General features: G+C 36.3%; 2 protein-coding genes across 2 annotated transcripts; one reads left to right on the plus strand and one right to left on the minus strand.

The window, feature by feature from the left end:
• Positions 1-1,287: 1,287 nt before the first annotated feature.
• Positions 1,288-4,875, minus strand: LOC122319402 (cytochrome P450 87A3-like). Its single transcript, XM_043137458.1, has 9 exons — positions 4,621-4,875; positions 4,141-4,468; positions 3,182-3,331; positions 2,804-3,052; positions 2,626-2,715; positions 2,401-2,479; positions 2,178-2,284; positions 1,874-2,000; positions 1,288-1,706 (listed from the first exon to the last, which is right to left on the minus strand). Exons 1-9 carry the CDS (start codon positions 4,821-4,823, stop codon positions 1,678-1,680), a joined length of 1,362 nt encoding a protein of 453 aa, XP_042993392.1. The 5' UTR covers positions 4,824-4,875; the 3' UTR covers positions 1,288-1,677.
• Positions 4,876-15,209: 10,334 nt separating this feature from the next.
• On the plus strand, positions 15,210-16,015 carry LOC122274368. The gene is made up of 3 exons (XM_043083411.1): positions 15,210-15,227; positions 15,393-15,495; positions 15,684-16,015. Exons 1-3 carry the CDS (start codon positions 15,210-15,212, stop codon positions 16,013-16,015), a joined length of 453 nt encoding a protein of 150 aa, XP_042939345.1.
• The last annotated feature ends 6,344 nt before the right edge of the window (positions 16,016-22,359 follow it).

Below are 22,359 nucleotides of genomic sequence, written 5' to 3' on the forward strand. Positions count from 1 at the left end.
TATGGGGGGGAAGACCATGATCTAGATAACCAAAATTGCATTGTGGACATAACAATATTAATGTAGACGTGAGAGTGGCTTAATTACGTACCAAATACCGTCAAGATTATCATTAAGCTGCATAGAGAAAATTATAAACAATAATTAGAATTTAGAAAAAATTAATGTATCTTCAAACAAGTCTCTCGCCTTAATTCTTAATTAATTGATAGCTAGGTCAGTCATACATATATTATATGTATCAGTTCTGCTAAAGGTACCCTGTGTTGGATACCTTTGGGGAATCTGCTGACTTGGCACGTCAGCTGATATGTTGAATTTTATTAAAAAAAAACAAACAAATCAAACGTAGCTGAAGAAGAGAAAGGAGGGTTAAGAGCGCGAAAAAACAAAATGAAACCCAGCCCCATAACCTTCTAGCTTCTGAGAGAGAAGGAGAAGAAGATAAGAAGAACGTAACCTGTGTTCGTCTATGTGGGTAGACAAAGAAGATGAGAAGAAGAGCCAGCCCTTGCTCAGTTCGTGGGTAGACGAGGAAGATGAACCTTGCTCTGTTTGTGAATGTTGGTGTTTCGTCGTTTTGGTTAAACACAAAATGCTCTATTTCAATTTTTTCACGTGGAGGGACAGGTACATAGTGGTTCCCCACGCTGGATGCAAGTAGACTTTTTGCGTATATATATATATATATGAATGGCGCACTCATCATCTAGTAATTAGTAGTTAGGACTAGGATAAATACATATTATAATAATTATAAGGAAAATGCCAAATATGACTAATTCGAACTACTAATTCGTAGTTTGATATGTAATGTTAATTATTAATTTCATCAGCTCCTAATTTCCTTTTCAAAACGCCTAATTCATAGCTTCAAGGCTAATATCTAACAGATGGAAAACGGGAAAATATAGTTAATATATATAGCAATATTGCTAGTATATATAGTTGTACGTATAGTACTACTTATACTTCCGAGTACTGCAACTTTTGCCTTAATTTGCTGTAAATTAAATACTGCATGAATTAGTTGTTATCACGATCACCTAAAACACACGGCGTTGACCTTTGCATGCATATATGGTGGAAGAACATATCAACGACATAATAGAAAAAAGTATTGATTGATATATACAAGTTCCAAATATATAAATTTTGCATAATTTTTTATAAAAAAGTGGACTCAATATATTAAGAAAAATTCACTGTTTTTAATTTGGTGGGCCTACATTTTTACCAAGGCTTGTACATGATTTGCTGCAGGGTACTTGTCCCCAGAAAATATACAAGATGAGAGAGAGAGAGAGAGAGAGAGAGAGAGAGAGAGAGAGAGAGAGGTTTTATAATAAGATCTAGCTATAGCTTCGAATTAGCCAGAACCAACAACCCTTATATTAATCTTTGAATGGAACAGTACCCTTATTTAGATGGGTTGATTGATTCATAATATAAACAAACAGACAGCCTCAAACTAAGCTCCCCGGCTGGCAATTGAAAACTAATTATAACCTAGGGAATAAACAACAAAGTGCGAGCGTTTAAGTACATATATTCTATGGTATATTATTATGGAACAAGCTGGCACTGATTGTTTGACTGTAGATCATGATCATCCATCATGCTTTGCTTCAACCTGAATATGAAAACCATTTCCAAATCCTAAAGTAGGGGACCGAATCACCTCGCCTCCCTTGATAGCAGTCCACCTATACACACACACACACATATATATATATAGGAAAATACCGAATCGTATTCGTAATTAGTTTTAATTGTTCAATAAATAATGTGATCAAATATTGCTGCGCGCTGCATGTGCACGATGTATGTACGTACATAATAGAAATTAAAGTTCGTACGTAAGTATACGTACCTGTATTTCGTGCCAGGGCATGCAAGAAAACAGCCATGAGAGCCTTGCTGAAATCTGCTCCAGCACATGACGTCATGCCTGCCCCGAATGGTATGAAATTCTTCGCTGTGACGTTCGCAGAGATGTCCTATATATATTTAATTCATCGACAGATCAGTCATCAAATGAAGCAAAACTGATCAGTCGACCATCATATGTATTTTAATATTCTACCTGAAGAATGAATGATTTTGGTGCATGACTGATGAATGAGCGAATAAATTAAAGGTTTTTGATCTAGACAGGTAGACCCATATTGCAGTACCTGCCATCGCCAAGGATTGAAGGCTAGAGGATCCTCATAAGTTCTTGGGTTCAGTTGAAGTGCAGAAGGAACCACCATAAGTGCCCATCCTTTTGGAATCGTATACCCTTCATTAATTAAACAAGGAATTTTTAATATATCACGTTGGTTAACATCATGTACTCCATGAAATTAATTAAATAGCTAATATATATTGTACATGATTTGAACTAATTATAATTACCATTTACTTGAATGTCTTGAAGTGTTCTTCTCAGTATCCCAGGAGCAACACTCCCCAGCCTAAGTGATTCATTGATAACCTATCTTGCATGCCGATTCATTGTACATCAATTACGAAGTGTTGCTTATAATAACTTATAATAACTAGAAGCCGGCCTTCAGGGACCTCATAAAACGTAAGATAGAATGCGCCCAAAAAAAGAAGTGGGAGAATCAGTTAACTTACGTTATGGGTAAAAGTCATGGACTTGTATTCCTTCCATGTGAGTCCAGAGTCGGCATCTTCTCTGCTGTTAAGAATTGCTTCATGTTCCTCCTAGTTAACAAAAATAACATGTCAAATACAAAATGCCTTAAGGTATTTCTGAGTACTGTATGATCTGCATGCATGAGCTGCCACTAACCGTTAATTCTTGCAGAACTTTGGGATTATCTGTAATTAACTTAATGGCTAATGTAAGAGTGGCTGATATAGTCTCAAAGCTTGCAAGCATAAGCCCAAACATCATGTAGGTTATGAATTTCTCGGTCAAGAATGACTCCGTTTTCATGTCGGCCAAAATCTGATCAAGAAACTCTCCTTTGCGAATTTCAGGATTACGTTTTCTCTCTTCTAGCGTGTTGGTTATTTTTTTTACCGCCGTCTTCTGGTTCTGTATGAAAAATGGAATTAATATATGCGTATTTGAAAGAAGAGGTGATCTTAATGATCAGAGTGCTTTTAATTTAGATTTTGAAAAATATAAGAATATTTAAGTAGCTAGGGGGATGGGATTACGTACCTGCAGACATCTATGATAAGCAGTACCAGGGATGTTGATGGGGAATGACATGAGTCCTTGCAAAAAGTTGTCGAAAGATTCACCAATATTTTCCCCTGATTTGTTTGGTTCATAACTGAACAGCTGTGCTGCTGTAAAATCAAAGATCATCTGCAAATGACCGAAAAATAAGTTAATACTGAATTTGCAGGGAAATAATTATATATATATATAATTTATATATATAAACTTCAAGAAACGGATCGGATGACGGTAATTCTTTTTCTTTTCAAGTACTTGCAAGCAAAGCTATTGCAGAACATATATATACTCAAATTTCGAATATATACTCAAATTTGATCTATTCATATATGCATAAAATATATAGTTTTAATTTATAACTTGCAAATATTCGAAACAGCACAAGCTGATCCAAAATATTACCATCATAATATATCGATCATTAGATGATCTCGGACGGAAGGAAATACATACACACATGTATATATAATATGTATATATATAAAGAGAGTAATGTTACGTATAATTGCTTATTTGATGTTTCCAATTATTTTTTACAAAAATGAATATCTTTTATTGGAATGAATCTATCATTTTTACAAATTAATTAATAGTTATTTTTGTTGCAAATAATTTGTTATAAATACTTATTTTTCTTGTAGTTGGGAGGAGGTTGATCATTGGAATATTGTATTTTAGAACAATGCTATATATAATTCCCATTTGGAGATTACAATATAGGTATAGGTAATTTTATCTTTAAAATTTTTTAAAATTATTAAAATATTCATCCTAAAATAATATGTTTTCTCCTTTAATAAAATACCTACACATGCCGTACCTACTTGAGAATTACAAATAAAATTTTTCTGTATTTTATCCTGACGGGTAGGGAGTGGGTATTAATTAAGAATTAGAATATGAGAGCCAACAGTACTACTGAAAAAAGAGATGCTTACAGCTGAGGTGCCTTTTTTCACTTCCAAACGGGAAAGCTTAGACCAACACTGCAACTTTTCGTTTATGGTATCTTCTAACTTGAGCAGCAACTTTTCCTTGAGAGCCTCGGTACCGAAGGTACCCAAGATCACAGTTCGCAGGTACTTGTGAATGTTCTTGTGGGCATTAATTCTTGTTGCGTCTTGGTGAAGAAGCTTTGCGAAGGAATCCATGTACCATCGCTCAACCAGTTTTCCTTCTTGTTGGAAAACTTGATAGTTGAATTCAGGATCAGATGATACCACAACCGGCCGTCCGACCAAGCTTGTCCGAAATATTGGCCCATATCTAAGTACATAACATAACATATACTATTCATAAAAAATGCATGGGAAATAAAAATGTTATATATTAATCAGTTAAAAAAGAGTCATGAGGGATCGTTATGATGAGGATAAGCAAAACTAAAGTGTGAATTTATATTGTGCGCAGCTGCTTACTTCTCCATCCTTTTCTTCACGAAAAGTGGGGTGTCTATGGACTTGCTTGAGACCAGAAAACCGAGGGTCTCCCCAATAAGTGGGAAGCCCATAGAGCCGGGTGGTAATTTTCCATTACATTTAGGGTTCCTCCACCTATAAAGCCAATGGGTGGAAAACACTATAAGGAGGCCGCTAATGACTGAAAGCCAAACAGACCACATCGATCTTTAAGTACGTACAGGAGGAAATTAAAAGAAGATAATACGTGCGTACTGATCTGGGTTGGTTTATAGGAAGAGAGTATGGCTGTTTATATAGGCAAAGGATGAGCTCATCACATCGAGACATGTACGTATGAGGGCTGTTTTAGCCTTAGACTAAGATTAGAAAAATGTTAAAGCTACATATGCGAATGTCGTCGTTAATCTAGATAGTCAAGTCCTTACTCTGAATTTGAATGAATTATGTAAAGTGATGTCATGTCAGAAAGAAGAAAATAGCAACCTGGTTTTGAAAACTTTGCATGGGGCTTGATTATTGCTTGGCAGGCCATTTATAAATAATGCACAACCATTCGCTACTTTTTTAACTACTATTTACAAAATATTTAAAACGATTTTACTACCCAAATATAACTTTAATTAATTTATTTGAAGACAATAGCAATATTTTAAAAAATTGAACAGTTTGGTACATTATATGTAGTACTTAATTATTAGTAATATAATAATGGCTATATATATATTATGTAGCACCTAATTAATTATTTGCTATATATCTAATGGTAGTTTTATTTTATCTTTTGAAAGGTGTGTTTAAGGGTATAATAATGCTATACAGCAGCCTCACACTTAACATACTATTATTTTTAAAATGTAAAATAAAAAAAATAAAATAATGAAATCATATCTTTTAATAATGTAAAAAAGTATGAGACTACTGTATATATATTTTGTTACTTATTTTATTGATGTTGAATTGTTCGGTTAATTATTTATTTTCTACTTTCACATTACCTGACCTGACAAAACCTTAAAAAAAAAAAAAAAAAAAAAAAGGGATAAAATAAGGCAAAGCTCTTGAAATTTTGAACTGCTCCTTCGTGTATGGTACTCCGTAAATGCGGGGTCTTTGACTAAAAGAAAGTATGATTAATTAATGCAGATTTTTTCTGTTTGGGTTTGAAAAAAGAGGTGTGAAATCAACTCTTGCACGTCTTGATAATTAGCTAAGCTGATAGACAGATATTATATAATTATTTATTACCTACTTTTTTTATCATTAAATAATAATAAATATATTATATTATATATAATAAAATGTAAATAAGATAATGACAGTGATAATATGATGTATATCATAATTCTTTATTTTTAACTTCTCTAATATATATGTGAGTTAATCTCTCTCTTAATGGATAAGAATAACATTTGAAATGTTTAATTAAATGGATAGAGCTAATATTATAGAGTTAGGATTTGAAATCAATAACTCTACTAGATTTAAATTGTATAAAATTATAATTTATTTAAAAAATTTAAACCCACTACAAGAAATCGTAGTTTTACCGGCGATTTTATAATCGCCGCAATATCAAACGCTGCTATATGTTGTTTTTGCCTGCGATTATAAACTCGCCGGGGAATTCTACAAATAACCTGGCGCCATCTAATTTAACCTTTTCAGCGGCGACTAAAAAACTATATTACAACGACATTCTACGCCGCAACATCCATATTTTCATTAATTGTCGGGATACAAACCCAGGGCGCCAAAACTCTTTCCCCCCAAATTATTTCCCCCGCCCTGACCATCGCTCGACCATCTCCAGAATATCGAAGTGGAGGAAGCAGTGACCAAAATCCCCCCCGGCAACCTCCCCCGACTGAAACCCCGCCTCATTGGTAGCCCTTTTTTCACTTCTCGTTGACCCACACCGGTGATCTCCTTCCCGTTCTGTTGATTCCCCTGTTTCACTGTCTCCAAAATTCCACTGACATTTCAGTCCCTGGATGCTACACGCCGGCTGCCGAGGAAGAAGGCCAGTCGTTTCTCCTCACAACAGATGAAAGGTTATTCCCGTTTTTGTGTTGTGGCTTCTTCTTTGGACTTCTGCTCACTGCCACTTCTTTTAGGGTTTGCAATTTCTTTTCTTGTTTTCTGGTGTTTTTGTTTTTCTGATCACATTTTTGTGCCTCTTGCCGATTCATGTGAGCCTAAGTTCCTCGTGACTTCACTTGGGGGGCTGCTGGAAATTGTTGAGTTTGAAGCCACTAGGATAACTAGTGTTTGTTGGTTGGTTATTAAGTGGCCAGAATCTCTTTCTTACCCGTTGGTGATAATTTGGATGAAAGGGTGAATAATGCACCTCAAGTGCTTGATAAATTGCCATTTAGGGGTATCCGGTGGTATGCAACATTTCTCAGAGTTGGACCCTTGAACTGTGCTCATGTGGTCCTTGCACATAGTTACTTTAAGGATTATGGATAATGTTGTTGGGTTATTTCTCTCTATTTTGCTATGTTGTTAGGTTATTTCTCTCTAATTTGCTGTCTATTGTAGGGTTATTTCTCTCTAATTTGCTATGTTGTTAGGCTGATCAGTATCTGTAACATGGGTATTTTAGTCCAATGTGAGATCTAATTAGGAGCATTTATTCCAAGTCATCACATAAATTCCTACTTAGTAAGGTCTAAACTCATTATTGTAGATAGCTAATAATAGTAACAATAATAAATTATTGAAACAGTTAACCCTTGGTGTTTTTGTTTATTTAGATTACCATCTTAATATTGATAGGCACAAATTCATGGGCTAGTCAAATTTGTAACTTTCTGGGACTCATATTAATTATGACAAATAATTAAGTTCAATCAGTGTCACTTGTATCCTATCAATTATCATTATCATGTCATACAATTAAATTTGCCTTTTTTCTAAGATAGAAGAGGAGGGCAATCAGATGCAACCACCTCTCTATTTGATTTAAACCATAGTCTGAATCCTATCTACTGAAAATTGAATAGGAGGGACCTAAATGGCTGGAAGCCATAGGCACTCAATCAAGTTGGATTTGAGTGTTAATCTTGCTTATTGGCATGATTAGTCACATGACCCTTCATTTTCAAAATCTCTAGACATGGGACTCCACAGAATTGTCGAGTTTGAGAAATATACCCTATGATTAAATATAAACATAGACTAAATAAATAGATCTGTGTGCATGTCAAAATTAACACACTAGCGTGGCTCATATAATAGTCATGTTTCTATTAGACTGAAAATATCACCTTCAGGATGTAAAACAGTGTAATCAAGATTACTGTGGTACAAATGAGGTACAGAAATCAAGAATTCTAGATGTAAACTAGCTATAAAATAATATAACTGCAACAAAGTAGAGATTTCATTTTTTATAACTCCACAAATACATGTAGATAGCAAAAATTGATTCCTAAAATAATGTCTAAGGACCAAAAACTGGAACAATTGTGAACATTCAGCACAAGTCGCATAATTAAATGCAAAAAAGGGGTTTTAGTTTAGAAAAAAAAAAAGAAAGGGCTAAAAGGGGAGTAGGACTGTTCTGCATGTATATGTACTGAATTTACAAAGGTTATATGAAAACAACTTGGGCTTCAACTTCGCTTCAATCTATATGGTGAGGATGAAACCTCTAAAGATATTTTTTCTAACAATTTTATTAAGCTGAACTATAATGTTCAGAATAGAAAATGTAACCCACAAGAAATTGGAGCATAAATTTTAGCATCTTTAAATCATTTTGTTTATAGAATTTGCGAAGTATAGAACAGAGCATAAAAGTGGAACAAGCAATTAAAAGATTGTCTATGCTTTTGTGTGGCTTCATTATTTCAAACAGTTACAACAGTCAAGTACCTTCAAATGTGAAATATGGCTTTCTGTCCAAGACGCATCCTATGTTCCTATCAATACACAAAATGTAGAAATTTATATGAGTTTGTAATTGCATTTTGGGTTATATAGTTGTAATTGCATTGTATATGAACTTATTATGTTAATCGATTCAAAATAAATAAATATTTACAGCATAAACCCTGAAATGGGTCATGTTACTTTTTTATTTAGACTTGATTATTTATGGTGGTTCATGCAAGCATTACCATGCAACCCTTTCTACTGGCGATTATTTTTTTAATATATAGAAGTCCATTCTATATATTAACTCAAAATGAATTTTTTCAGCTACCCAGATCAGCTGCAGCATGTTACTTGAACGTAATATAAAGGAAGTTAATCGTACTCGGTTATAGAAACTGAGCATTAGAGAAGGCGTGTGCAAATTAGACTTGGGTCTGTGCAGGTACTGTATTCTGAACCCAATTAGTACCTGACTGGTGGTTGTGATGCCACAGAGCTTGTTATAGTTGAATTGAGCTGATCTTTAATCTTCAGATGATAATGTTGTTTGGAATAATCTTATATATGTACTGCACAAATATGCCAACCTAATCTGTTGCATTAGGAACTTGGTTAATTGGTTTAGCTGTGGAGCAGGCGGTTATTGGGTGACTTTGTTGTGGTGGTGTACTTCCTTAGGTAATGTAAAGTTTAATTTTGTCGCTTAATGCATTTTTTCTACTTTTGACTTTTTGAGATATTGTGACCACTTTTTACCATTTGACTTGCATTTCTTTTAATAAAGCAAGTTGTCAATATCTTTCCACATATGAAAAATCTGAATTTTAGGCTGTGCATACTAGATGTGAAAACTCTTTATCTCTTTTTGGCAAACGATTTTATCATGATGTCAGTGTTTTAAAACCTGGACCAACTCAGAATTTTGATCACAAAAACCCATAGCCACTCGGTGTATATAAACTTATGAGTTTATATAACACTGGTTAGGAAATAATAAATGTTGCATGCATTAAAAACTGAATTATTATGAATTTATTTTATAATTATATATATATTAATTTTATTTAGTCTCATACCTTATTTATAATATTAATTTTTTCTAAATATTAATTGAAAACATCAGAATTTTATTGGGAATAGAAGTTTAGATTTTCATATCAGGTAATCTTACTATATATTATTGAATACATGTTCATTTGTTCATCTATTCTAATTACTTGGTACCCATTAAGTCTGTGAAATGACCGGCTTTGGGTTAGAAAATTGATTCTCTTTGATTTGTCTGGTTTTTAGATCTTCTCAACATGCTGAATTGCCAAGTCTAATCTGTTGCTGCTGTGTGGCTCTAAAATAGTTTTGTTGCTTTGAATGAAAAATAAAACGCACTTTTTTTGAACAAATATAATGCTTTTCTTTAGTCTCTATTGTCACTGACTGGTAACAATTTATGGTTTACTTTTTATGCTTTCATTTCTGTCTCCCCAATTTAAATTAAAACTTGAGTAGGTTGGAGCAGGTATTAGTTTTCAGTATATATAAGAAACAATTATGTGAAGTTTAGCAATTGCAATACCAGTTCATCAACTCTGTTATATAATCTACCAATTCATTGGTCCAAAATTCAAATATGTTCAAGAATTGATTCTGGTTCACTAGACGCCAAGGAACTCTCGGTCCCTTCCATTATTGCTAATTTTATTTCACCATGCAGGTTAAACTTAAGTTAATTCTTGAAAAAGGGGATTGTGATCGAAACTTAGATCTATGGATGAGATTAATTTTCATAAAAAGTTTATGAAATTAGCTGGAAAAAGAACAAAGGAATTTATGGCTCGTACTCTTCACAAATGTAATCTGTAATCAAAAGTGCAATGGTGAGACTCTGAAATGATATGCATTGAGACTAAATTTGTGGCTCATCAAATCAAAACAGATTCCCTTAATACCCATTACTGCACCAAATCTGCCCAACTTTCCCAACTTCACTTGAATGGCCAGTTCTTGGGCTTCATCCACATTCTAACAATTGCAAATTATTATTGAAGAGTATAATGCACCAAAATTAGCAAGATTAAATCTGCTACCCATCTGGTTACTCCCATCGAATCCTTATGGGCTTAGGAATTTAAATAAGCTGCATTGGTCTAGCCTTGAATCATAGGTGCATAACAAGTGTGTAATTTAAAAACGCACTTTGGGTTCGTATGTTTACTTCTGCAAATATTAAATTAAATCCTTCCATAAAGATAATTTATAGCACTTACCAGGATACAAATACGTAAGTTCAAAGGATGCTATGTTACTATGAAAAACCATGATGGTGTGTGAAATGAAACACACCATCTTCAAGCTCTAGCTCCTCATTATATATTTTGTGCAGTTGTACCTAATAAACTATCAGCCTTGCACATTATTGTTAAATTTTCTGTGTGATAGAAGCTTACTTGTTCCCCTTCATTTCTAATTAATTTCCAATCATTATAAAATTCTTATCACCCTTTTCTTCATTTATTTGGAATGTATATAGTAAGAAGGAAGATCACTGGACAGCAATCAAGCTATTAATTTCCATACCTCATTTCCTTTACCATGATATGAAATATGGAGTTATAAACATTTGGCAATTTATGCTGAAGTTAAAACATTATCATGGTCTGAGCCATGACTATATTCGATGAAACCATCATGATTGTCTATAATCACTCAATCCATGCACCTCTTAGTGGACTCATGGATATAACCCTTTGTAACATGCCCACCTTACTCATATGACCCGAACTCAATTCAAAATACACTTGCGAGTCCACATTCTAGCAACATCTCCTGTTTTTATGCCATGCCTTTATGAGAATGAATCAATATAGTTTTCAGCCTTCATCAACTATCTATGTTGACGGAATTTTGTTTATCTAAATTTCTTTCCCACCATATTTTGTCTTTAGATGGACAGAAGTTGGATGAACGAGCCCGATAGACTCTTATCACCTATATATGCCGAGGGTGTTAAAAATTTCCTCACACAAGCACGAAATCATGCAAGTGGACGAGATCGAATTCGGTGTCCATGCCATACATGCCTTAACAATCTGTGGCTGCCTATATTTGAGGTGGAAACCCATTTGTTTATCAAAGGAATCAATCCAGATTACACACAGTGGATATTTCATGGGGAGGATGAGACAACCGACTACGCCAGTGATGATGATATTAGTGATGAGGTTATACCAGAAGATTTTTACATAGATGACATGCAGCATATGTTGGATGACATCCGAGTAGGGACCTTTATTGATGTGCCCCAACACAACACTGCTACGCCAAGTAGGCCACCAATACCTGAAGATTCACCAGCCACTACTTTTGACAAGCTATTGGAGGATGCCCAACGTCCTCTTTTCGAGGGGTGTACAAAATTTACGAAGTTGTCATTCATTGTCAAGTTATTACACATCAAATCAATCGGTGGATGGTCAATTAAGTCATTTAACATGCTACTTGATCTCTTGCGGTCTGCCTTCCCTGATGCACTCTTGCCACAATCATATGAGGAGTCAAAGTCTTTGGAGCGCGGGTTGGGTTTCAATTATCACAAAATCCATGCATGTCCTAACGACTGCATCTTATTCTGGAAGGAAAATGCCTCTCTTAATGAATGCCCTGTATGTAAGGCTTCGAGGTGGATGCCAAATACACACGACTCACTAGTTATACCTCAAAAAGTGTTGCGTCATTTTCCGTTGAAACCGAGATTGCAGCGTCTCTTTATGTCTGCGAAGATAGCAGGTGATATGAGATGGCATAAAGATCAACGGCCGATAGATGATATCAGCCTGAGACATCCGGCTGACTCTGAGTGTTGGCAGAAATTTGATGAACATCATAGTTGGTTCGCTGCGGATTCGCGCAATGTTCGGCTTGGTTTGGCTTGTGACGGCTTCACTCCCTTCAACAACTTGGCTAAACCTCATAGCATTTGGCCAGTGATCCTGGTCCCATATAACTTGCCGCCGTGGTCATGCATGAAAGATCAATTCTTTATGACATCTTTGATTATTCCTGGTCCAAAGTCACCAGGGAATGAGATCGATGTTTACTTGCAGCCGTTGCTCGATGAACTGCTTGATCTTTGGGAATATGGGGTCCTTACATATGATGCAGCAACTAAGGAGACGTTTATGTTGCATGCTGCGTTGTTGTGGACAATAAATGACTTCCCTGCCTATGGGAATCTCTCTGGCTGGTCAACAAAGGGAAAATTAGCTTGTCCGTCTTGTAATGCTGACACAGACTCCAATTGGTTGAAATACGGCCGAAAACATTGTTATATGGGACACCGCCGTTTCTTACCGCTAGATCACATGTGGCGAAGGAGGAAAGGGTTGTTTAATGGCAAGGAAGATCATCGTATGCCACCAAGGGATATAGGAGGATACGATATTCTAGGTCAATTGCAGATGATTGGGGATGTTCAATTTGGCAAATCTCGTAGGAAGAGAAAACGTACTGCTGAAGAGCTTAACTGGACAAAGTCTAGCATATTCTTCACGTTACCTTATTGGTCAACACTTCGACTTCGGCATAATTTAGATGTTATGCATATAGAGAAGAATATTGCCGAAAACATCTTATTCACTTTAATGAACACTCCAGGAAAAACTAAGGATAATATCAATTCAAGACGTGATCTTGAGTCTTTGGGCTATAGAAAAGAATTACATTTGAGGCGTGAAGGTGATCATGTAACAATGCCACATGCACTGTACACATTACTCGGAGATGAAAGGAATAAAGTTTGTGAGTGGCTGTCCGATATCAAATTCCCAGATGGGTTCTCTTCTAATATCTCGAACTGTGTTTCTTTACGTGATGGCAAAATCAGTGGGATGAAAAGCCACGACTGTCACGTTTTCCTTCATAGACTACTCCCAATTGTTGCTGGGGGGTTTTTAAGAAGTGACATTGCCTTGGCTTTGACTGAACTTAGCACTTTCTTCAAAGAGTTGTGCGCTCGAACACTGGATGTCAATCGCCTATCACAGCTCCAAACTGATATCGTAACCATTCTATGCAAACTGGAGATGATATTCCCTCCATCATTTTTCGATGTCATGGTCCACCTAGCTGTTCATTTGCCCCGTGAGGCCATACTTGGGGGTCCAGTACAATATAGGTGGATGTACCCATTTGAGAGATATCTTGGAAAATTCAAGCGGTATGTTAAAAATAAAGCCCGACCAGAAGGTTCAATAGCCGAGGCCTACATTCACACTGAATGCCTGACATTTTGCTCCATGTACCTCCAAGATGTTGAGACGAGGTTCAATCGAGCTGACCGAAACATTGATGCTGACGAAGAGGAAACTATAGATGGATTCAAAATTTTCAACCAGAAGGTCCGTCCCTTGGGTATAGCTTCTAATGTGCAATTAGAAGACAAACTCTTTAAGGCAGCCATCTGGTATGTGCTCAACAATTGCCCGGAGATTGGACCCTATATACAGTAAGAATCACAATAATTTCCTTGATCATCTACTTCTATTTCTCCATATACATAATTTTATACATGCAATGCCCATAACATTCTTTTTCAACTATCTTTGCGATTCTGTGCTCCATATGTAGGGAACACTACGAGAAATGTAAGGTGCAACACCCAAATTGCATCGATCGCACGCATCAAACTGACTTTCCAACGTGGTTCAAGCACCGTGTAAGTTATTTTACAACCTTATCTACGTACTGAAAACAAACATGTTTCCTCGATATGTTTTTTAACGATGACAATTAATCACATTGTGAATTTTCAACAATTTTGGTATAGATCCAGGAACATCGTATCAAGAATCCACATGATGTGTCCGATGATCTTTATGCGTTAGCTTGCGGGCCTGATCGTTGGGTTGCATCATATGCTGCAAGTATAATAAATGGAAAAAGGTTTCATACGAAGCAGCGTGAACTTCGCCGTCGTACGCAAAATTCTGGGGTGTTGGTGACTGGGGACGAGGATACAAATAATACCGACTTTTACGGTGTTATTAATAATATCATAGAGTTACGCTATATGGAGTGGCGTCGGGTGTACCTATTTCAATGTGATTGGTTTGATGTTGGTGATAAAAAACGAGGGGTGCGGGTGGATGACCATATGATTAGTGTCAACATGAACAGGACTTGGTATAAGGATGAACCATTCGTGTTGGCGAGTCAGGCAGATCAATGTTTCTACATAAGAGATTTAAGGGCGAAAGGGAATTGGGGTGTTGTGCAGAACTATACAAATAGGAATGTATACAACATTCCGTCAGTGTCGACTACTATAGAAGATATTAATGATGGCGATTCAAGTATTAATGAGGCCGATCAAGAAAATGAGTCATCACATTATTATGAACCAGTGCAGAGTGATGATGAAAATCCAGTGTCAACTCCACTTGATAGGCTTGATATACCACCTAGCCATATTGATGCACGAGAAGTCATGGCTAGTGATGGTCATCCCAACTCTTCATCCGGGTTTATTAATGATGACATGCTTACGTCTGGTTCGGGAAATACGGATAGTGAGGGGGAATATTCAGATGAGGATGACCTATCAACAGACGAAGAGTCTATGTCAGATTTATAATCAAAAGCTAGAAACTTCACATGAGTTGAGGTTGGTACATTCATATGCTAGCTTCAAATTGGTGCTAGTACATTCAATGCACAATGGTTATTCTGTATGAAATACCAATTTCTGAGCACTTGCCTTAAACCATCAAGTATCGAATGTTTTAATTCTAGGAATGAACTAATATGAGGGGATATAACATTTATGTTTTCTTATATTTAATACATAATAAACTTGTTTGACTTATAATGTGTATCATATTATTCTTGGTCAGGTTACAAGAAAACAAAACTGTGTTGTCATCTTCTTGGCTTTACACATTATCATGCAATCCCATCTTGAAGCTGGAGGCATGAGGAGGCCGTGGAATTATCAAGGTAACTATTAATGATCGAGAAGTTATTCATTTGTCTATAGTATGCTCATAATTTAAGGGATTTTCTTGCCAAAAGTAATTAAAAATGTAGGATATTTGGAGTTATTCGAACCATGTCTGTGATTTTCAGATTATTTTGTGGAATGAGATTGATTTTTATTACAATCCTCATAACCCATACACATGCAGGTGATCGAGCGGGACCCAGTTCTAGAGGGGGAGGGAGAATCCGGGGTATTCGGGCAAGGCGCCATGTACCCTACTCGGCTCGCCACAACCGACCATGGGGAGCAAAAATCTCCTCATATCATAGCCCTGAGGAGTGTAATCAAGAGTCCTCGGATGATTCCACACAGCCCCCAAGCCCCCCACCATCCACCAACCCAATTCCCACACCAGCGCCTATTCGAGAACCCTCACCGGTGCGGGAACAATCACCTACTAGAGAAGCCCCAAGATTGGAAGACGAGGTTCTACCCCAAACTGGTGGGTGTTTTTTATATACATGTTTAATGCATTGACATATTAAACCCATTTGTAAGAGTTTAGATAATTTATAATTACAACACTAATCATCTGAATTTTGCAATACAGAGGCAGACGGCCCCACGGAGCCCGTACTAACGCAGCAACAAAGGAAACGAAAACATGGGCCCGCTCGATGCATTGAGTTTGAGAAGGTGCGAAAGAATGGGAAAGTACTTTTAAGGATAAACGATGGTGAGACTGCCCCTTGTTGTGATCATGCCCCTATGTTCACAACACGAGTATCATGGATTGTGAAACAATATTGTGACATGAGTTATGCCCGATGGACTGATGTCCCACAAGCGATGAAAGAGGAGCTAATTGACCGTGTTCGGGTAAGTTTTAATCATTAGTAGTGTAATGTTACTATGGAAGTGTGTTATATAGTATAACCCTAGCACAAATACTAATTCGCCGATTATTGTAGGCTGACTTTGTGTTAGACTGGGAAAGGGAAAACCATCGGTTGACAGTGACAAAGGCACTTCGTAAGCGCTTCAACTCTTTCCATCATGACTTGCACAAGATTTACCAATCCTTTGGAAGCCATGAAGAAGCTTTAGCTAATGGCACAAGCATGGTGGACCCACTTGTATGGGTGAAGTTGTGTGGCAGGTGGGACAGTGATGCCTTTAAGGTATATATGCTCTCAAACTATTAATTACCATAAATCCTTCCATTAAATAGTGGAGCAATATAGTTGAGGCAAATCCGGTTGTATATTATTGCTAACAAGGCGTTCATGCGTGCATTGCAGAAAATGTCATCTCAGAACCGGGAGAACCGAAAGAAGCAAACAATTAATCACACATCAGGACGTAAATCATTCGTCCGAATACTTGAGGCAAAGGTATGAGGATGCCGCCCTATATAAATCAATACACTTCAATACACTTTCCGGGGAATTCCGAACTCATACGCCACAATAAATCTTGGCATCCTAATCCGTTGAAATTAGATTCCCTTTTTTGCAGCCGATATGTTTTTCCTTATTGATTGGTTTGAGGTCTCATTTCAACCTCATATAGATTAATTTGCAATTGGCAACCACAATAAATTAAATTTTCGAACTTCAAACATATTTACCTATTCCCCATATGTCACACATGTAGCGCGCTAAGAATGGAAATTTGGTGGACTTCTATAAGGAGACACGCTGGTCGAAGAAAAAGAATAAGTTCGTGACAGATGCTACTGAAGATACTTACGTGAGTAGTACACTAGTACTATGCAAATGTACAGTAGTACTAGTACTTATAGTCTTGGCTACTTGATCTATGTTTATTTCTGATAATAATAAATAAGAGCATGAGGAAAATAACGATTGTTAATCATCGTTATTTTGCATTTGTGCAGAAGGAGATGCAAGGTAGATTGGATGGCCTAGAACCAGAGGAAAGAAGTGGTGAGGCAGCAGCGATGGTCTTTAGGGAGGTCCTCGGACATCGACCTGGATATGCACGAGGACTTGGGGATATGGTCATCCCCGAGTCAAGTAGACAACGTGACCAAGTTAAAATGCAATGCTACCAGTCAGAGATTGAAAGATACAAGAAAGATGCTGAACAACATAAGAAAGATGCCGAAGACTATAAGAGTCAGCTGGATGAAGTGAGATCAGAGGTGCGGGCTCTTAGGGAGCATGCGATTCAAACTGACAGGCTGCTGCAAGCGTTCTTTAAGGATCATCCCACATTCACTGAGTCATATCGCCAGACTCAGTGTAATGATACCCCCGACCCATAAGGTGGGGTCGAGTGTTTTTTGACATTTTGGGTGCTTTTTTGGTAGTCAAAAAGACAGCTGGGCAGTAAGTAATATATATATATATTTTACTATATATATATAGTAAGGGGTATATGCCAACACTGGGGATATTGGGGAAGTTTAGGCCCGACGTCTGGATCGTTAGAGAGTTTTGAGCAAATGGATACACACTTCATTACTATTTGATATTTATTCGATGGTTCCAGTTCGTTGTTTCAATGGCAATTTCGAAGGACTTCAAAACCAACAGGTAAGTACTCACAATAATCTTCAAATAAACTTGGCCGAGTTGGCCACAGACCTAGTTTTAAGGATTTACATATGAATTTGCATGCACACTAATATAATTTTACGTTTATTTGTTGGTCTAGCCCTTTCCTTATAGATATTTCCTAGAACTCAATTTAAGACTAATAAAATAGGTAATGCAGATTTTTTTATAGCCCTTTTTTATAAGGTGAAAAATTTATAAGAAATTTATACTAAGACAAGTAAATAGGCATAGCAAGTTATATTTGTTATTATTTCACCTTCAGTCATTGTGAAACCTGATTGTTGCTGTTAATTTACTGTTTCAACGGGTATTACGAGTAAAGTTTGATTTCTATTTTTAATATCATTGTTAGATGTTGATCAATGATATTGAAGCTTCTTTTTTAATTGTTTTTTGCAGTACCATCTCAAGTGACTTGGGAGGAGCATCATTTGGGTAAGGTTTTCAGATTTTTACATAATAGAGAGTTAAATCTAATGTCGAGTCAGCATAGAATTGGACTTTGGCTTTTCATATTGCCTCATTACCTGTGTCCGGTTTGTTTTCCCCTTGAATGTTCAATCCAAGTTCTCGGTTAGAGATACATATCAGATTTTGAAATGTTTTTTAAAGTTGTAGGATTTAGGCACACAATAATGATTTTAATGAATATTATTTTTGCTAATCTGAAACTTAGATTTAATTCAGATTCAGGATGAGATATAACCGTAGTTGACCAATGATGCTAGTTTTAGGAGTTTCATCTTCCCTAAAACTCATGACTTCACGTGCCCGGCTTCATTATCTACCGTTTGAGGATTATTTGGCAGAAAATTGAAAATTTGCCTCATACATTATCTAGCCAGGTCCCCAGTTTTCAGCAGTGACTTGAAAAGTATAATGATTTCTTTTGTCATGGAACGTATTAGACTCTGTTTTTAAATTTTATGAAACTTGTTTGTTAGTCTGTTGATTCCTGAGGTCGGTTGAGTATTATTCTTTATAATTGTGTTGAAGGGCTTTATCAAGATAGGTCATGTTCAAATTAATGCCAAGTGATCTTAGTTTATTTACTTTGCTTTTAGGGTGGGGGACCTTACTGTCTCATTGGTCGTGCCCTTGGTCCAGAAGTTGGAGTTAGCATTGGACTATGTTTTTTCCTTGGCAATGCAGTTGCTGGAGCTCTGTGAGTGTATTCTATGAACTTAGATCTGATAACACCATGATATATATGGTTGACAGTTGACATCCTTGAGAAGAATGGAGTTTGGGAATGCAATAATTGTTCTACTTTTGATCACTAACTTTTATACATGAATACAGTTTAGTCGTTGACTTTGTGCTTTCATTTGCTTGTGGTTATTGGGTATGTGTTGGGAGCTGTTGAAACCTTTCTGAAAGCTGTCTATGCAAACTGGGATTTTTAGAGGTTACCATTGAGATTTTGTTGCGAATTTTCTGGGTCTTTTTTCAGATAATATTCATGTGTATTCCTTGTATCCATCTGTAGCGCCTAAGTGTAACTAGGTGTTCTCGGTTGTTTACTTTCTGTGTACTTGGGCTATGCCTAGTTCTTGATTTAAAAAAACTCAATTTTTTGGGTTTATTTAGACTTTTATTTTCAAGCTTTTTTTTTTTAAGATAGTATTTACAGCCTTTGACTTCAAACCAATTGTTGATCAATGATACTTTTGAGTGCTTTCCAATATATTGCTTTTACGTAGCTAGGACATTCTTTGTACTGAACTTGGCATTTGTCTATACATTTATTAATATACTTTCTTACCCGTGTTATAAAAAAAAAGAATTTATTTAAAAAATTAAATATCTCACAGGCGGAGTGTTCTTGTATATTGGCGGGCACACACACATATGCATATGAATACATGCATATGCAAATGCGAACACTGACATTATGTTTATGGGCACATTTTCTTGACTCTTTAATCTTCTTCTGAGATGAATTAAAATGTTTCAGCCTATACTTGTTTGGCATGCCAGAAGTTTCCGTGTAAATTCTTGGAGATGTCATCTACACGGAAGTGCAGCATTTACAAATTTGTGGACTATGAACCAGAAAAGAGGATGAATTGTTGTCTATTGTAGCTTTTGCGTACCCATGACCAGGAACAATCAAGATCTGCAGAAGCAAATTGGGTGGCTGGACAGATGCTGTCATGTCTTTGACAGCAGCCATTTTCATGCTGGGCGACGCATCAACAGCCACGATAAGCTGAGACTTCATCAAGGTTTTCCTCCAATCCATGATGGTGTGTTTCAGGTTTCAGCTAACCTCAATTATCATAATAATGTGGACTTCCAAGTCCACCTTTTTGGTAGGAATGTGAAGTTTAGGGTTCGTTTATTTAACTAAAGATTTGAGTTGTTGAGATGCTTGTAAGATAATTTGAGGAAATATCTTATGACAGTTTTTAGATTGTTGTTGGAATGATTTATTAGATGTTGATACCCATCTGGTCTGTCTTACTTTAGCCTTGAAGGAGTACACAAATCTTCATTCATGCAACTCATCACTAATTTAATGTAATTCCGGGGTAGGTTAACATCAGAGTGTTTGCACCAATAGGGGTTTGAGAGTTCTTCCTGCAACATAACATTGTAGTGACTGTCTAAGAATGAGTGTATACTGATTTTATGATATTGCAAGGAGTGCAAGGAACAAGTGCAACAAATATTAGTGAATGAGGCTTTTGTTGTGGTGTGAACTATTGAAAGTAAGAGTTATGAGGTGCGTGAGGTACTTCCATCCCAATATGGTTTTATGACGGAGTTTCTAGTTTATTTATCGATATATGGAATTATTCTAGAGTCACATTCCAACTTATCGATATTATAATAATTTGTACATGCTATTTCCAAATTAAGAAAGAACTATTTATGTCATATAGGGTGCTCATGAGTTTATCTCTGTTTTGGTAATTTTAAACAGATGGGAACACTCTGGCTAAACTTCTGAACTAGTGATGTTCATTGGCGTGCACTGAAGACACCAACAAGCACAACTTGGTAGCTCTTTGATTTTGGATGTAGTAGAGGCTTGAACATGTATCAAATATTAGTGATTATTCTCTCTTCACATAATCAGTAGCTCAGCTTGTACTTGATATGACAGTATAATGCACCACCCAGTGTAAAAATATATATGACTTTGGTCTCATTGACGACTTTACTTGAATATTGATATATTCCAAATTTGTTGATGTATGGATAATTAATTAGCTACTGATGTCAATCAGGTACATTTGGATGAATGACGGGCAAATAGTTGATCTTCATGATTAATCCATGGGTGAAAGATGAGACCCAGTATCCTTACTGGGTTTCATTTAAATGAGAACTCATTGGTCTCATTTAAATGAGACCCATGTAGGAATATTGGGTTATTAAAATTTGGACTTCTTAGGATTTTCCAGCGATTTTTCAATCGCTGCCAAAAACTTACAAAACACCATAAAAAAATTATAAAAATATGCTGGTAATTCCCATTCCGGCGATTTTCAAATCGCTGGAATATAATGAAATGGCCGTTATATTCTTTACCGGCGATTTAAAAATCGCTGCTATATTACACCACGGCGATGGGGAAAACGCTGGAACCTAATTTAATGGCAGTGTTGCTATTTACCGGCGTTTATTAAATCGCCGGTTAATTAATTGCCAGCGATTACATAAACGCCGGTAAATAATTCTCCGGCGTTTCATAATTCCAGCGATTTATGAAACGCCGCTACATAACTTATCGGCGATTACAAAAACGCCGGAGAATAAATTTACCAGGGAGTACCTAAACGCCGGGTATTAAATTTCCGGCGATTTATGAATCGCCGCTGAATAAATTACCAGCGACCTCACAAACGCCGGTAACTAATTTACCAGCGATTTTCTAAACGCTGGTAAATAATTTACCAGCGATTTTCCAAACGCCGGTTAATGAATTCCCGTTTATCATTTCTTTACCGGCGTTTTATAAATCGCCGGTAAAGGATTTTACGGCGATTTATTTATCGCCGGCATTTACTTTTATATTTTGAAATTATATTCCGGCGATTAGAAAATCGCCGGGAAAGATCATGTATAAGACGGCGATTTTTGATCTTCGCTGCTGTATAGAGGAAATGGCTGAATAATACCGGCGATTATCCGGCGAGTAGATAATCGCTGATATATAGATATAGCGGCGATTTTTGTGGTTTTACCGGCGCTTTTAAATCGCCGGTAAAAATGAATTCTGTTGTAGTGACCGATCAAGAAGGAATAGATTTAATAATTTACATTATATATATATATATTTTTAAA

The sequence above is a fragment of the Carya illinoinensis genome, chromosome 8, assembly GCF_018687715.1.
Source record: "Carya illinoinensis cultivar Pawnee chromosome 8, C.illinoinensisPawnee_v1, whole genome shotgun sequence".
NCBI classification, from domain to species: domain Eukaryota; kingdom Viridiplantae; phylum Streptophyta; class Magnoliopsida; order Fagales; family Juglandaceae; genus Carya; species Carya illinoinensis.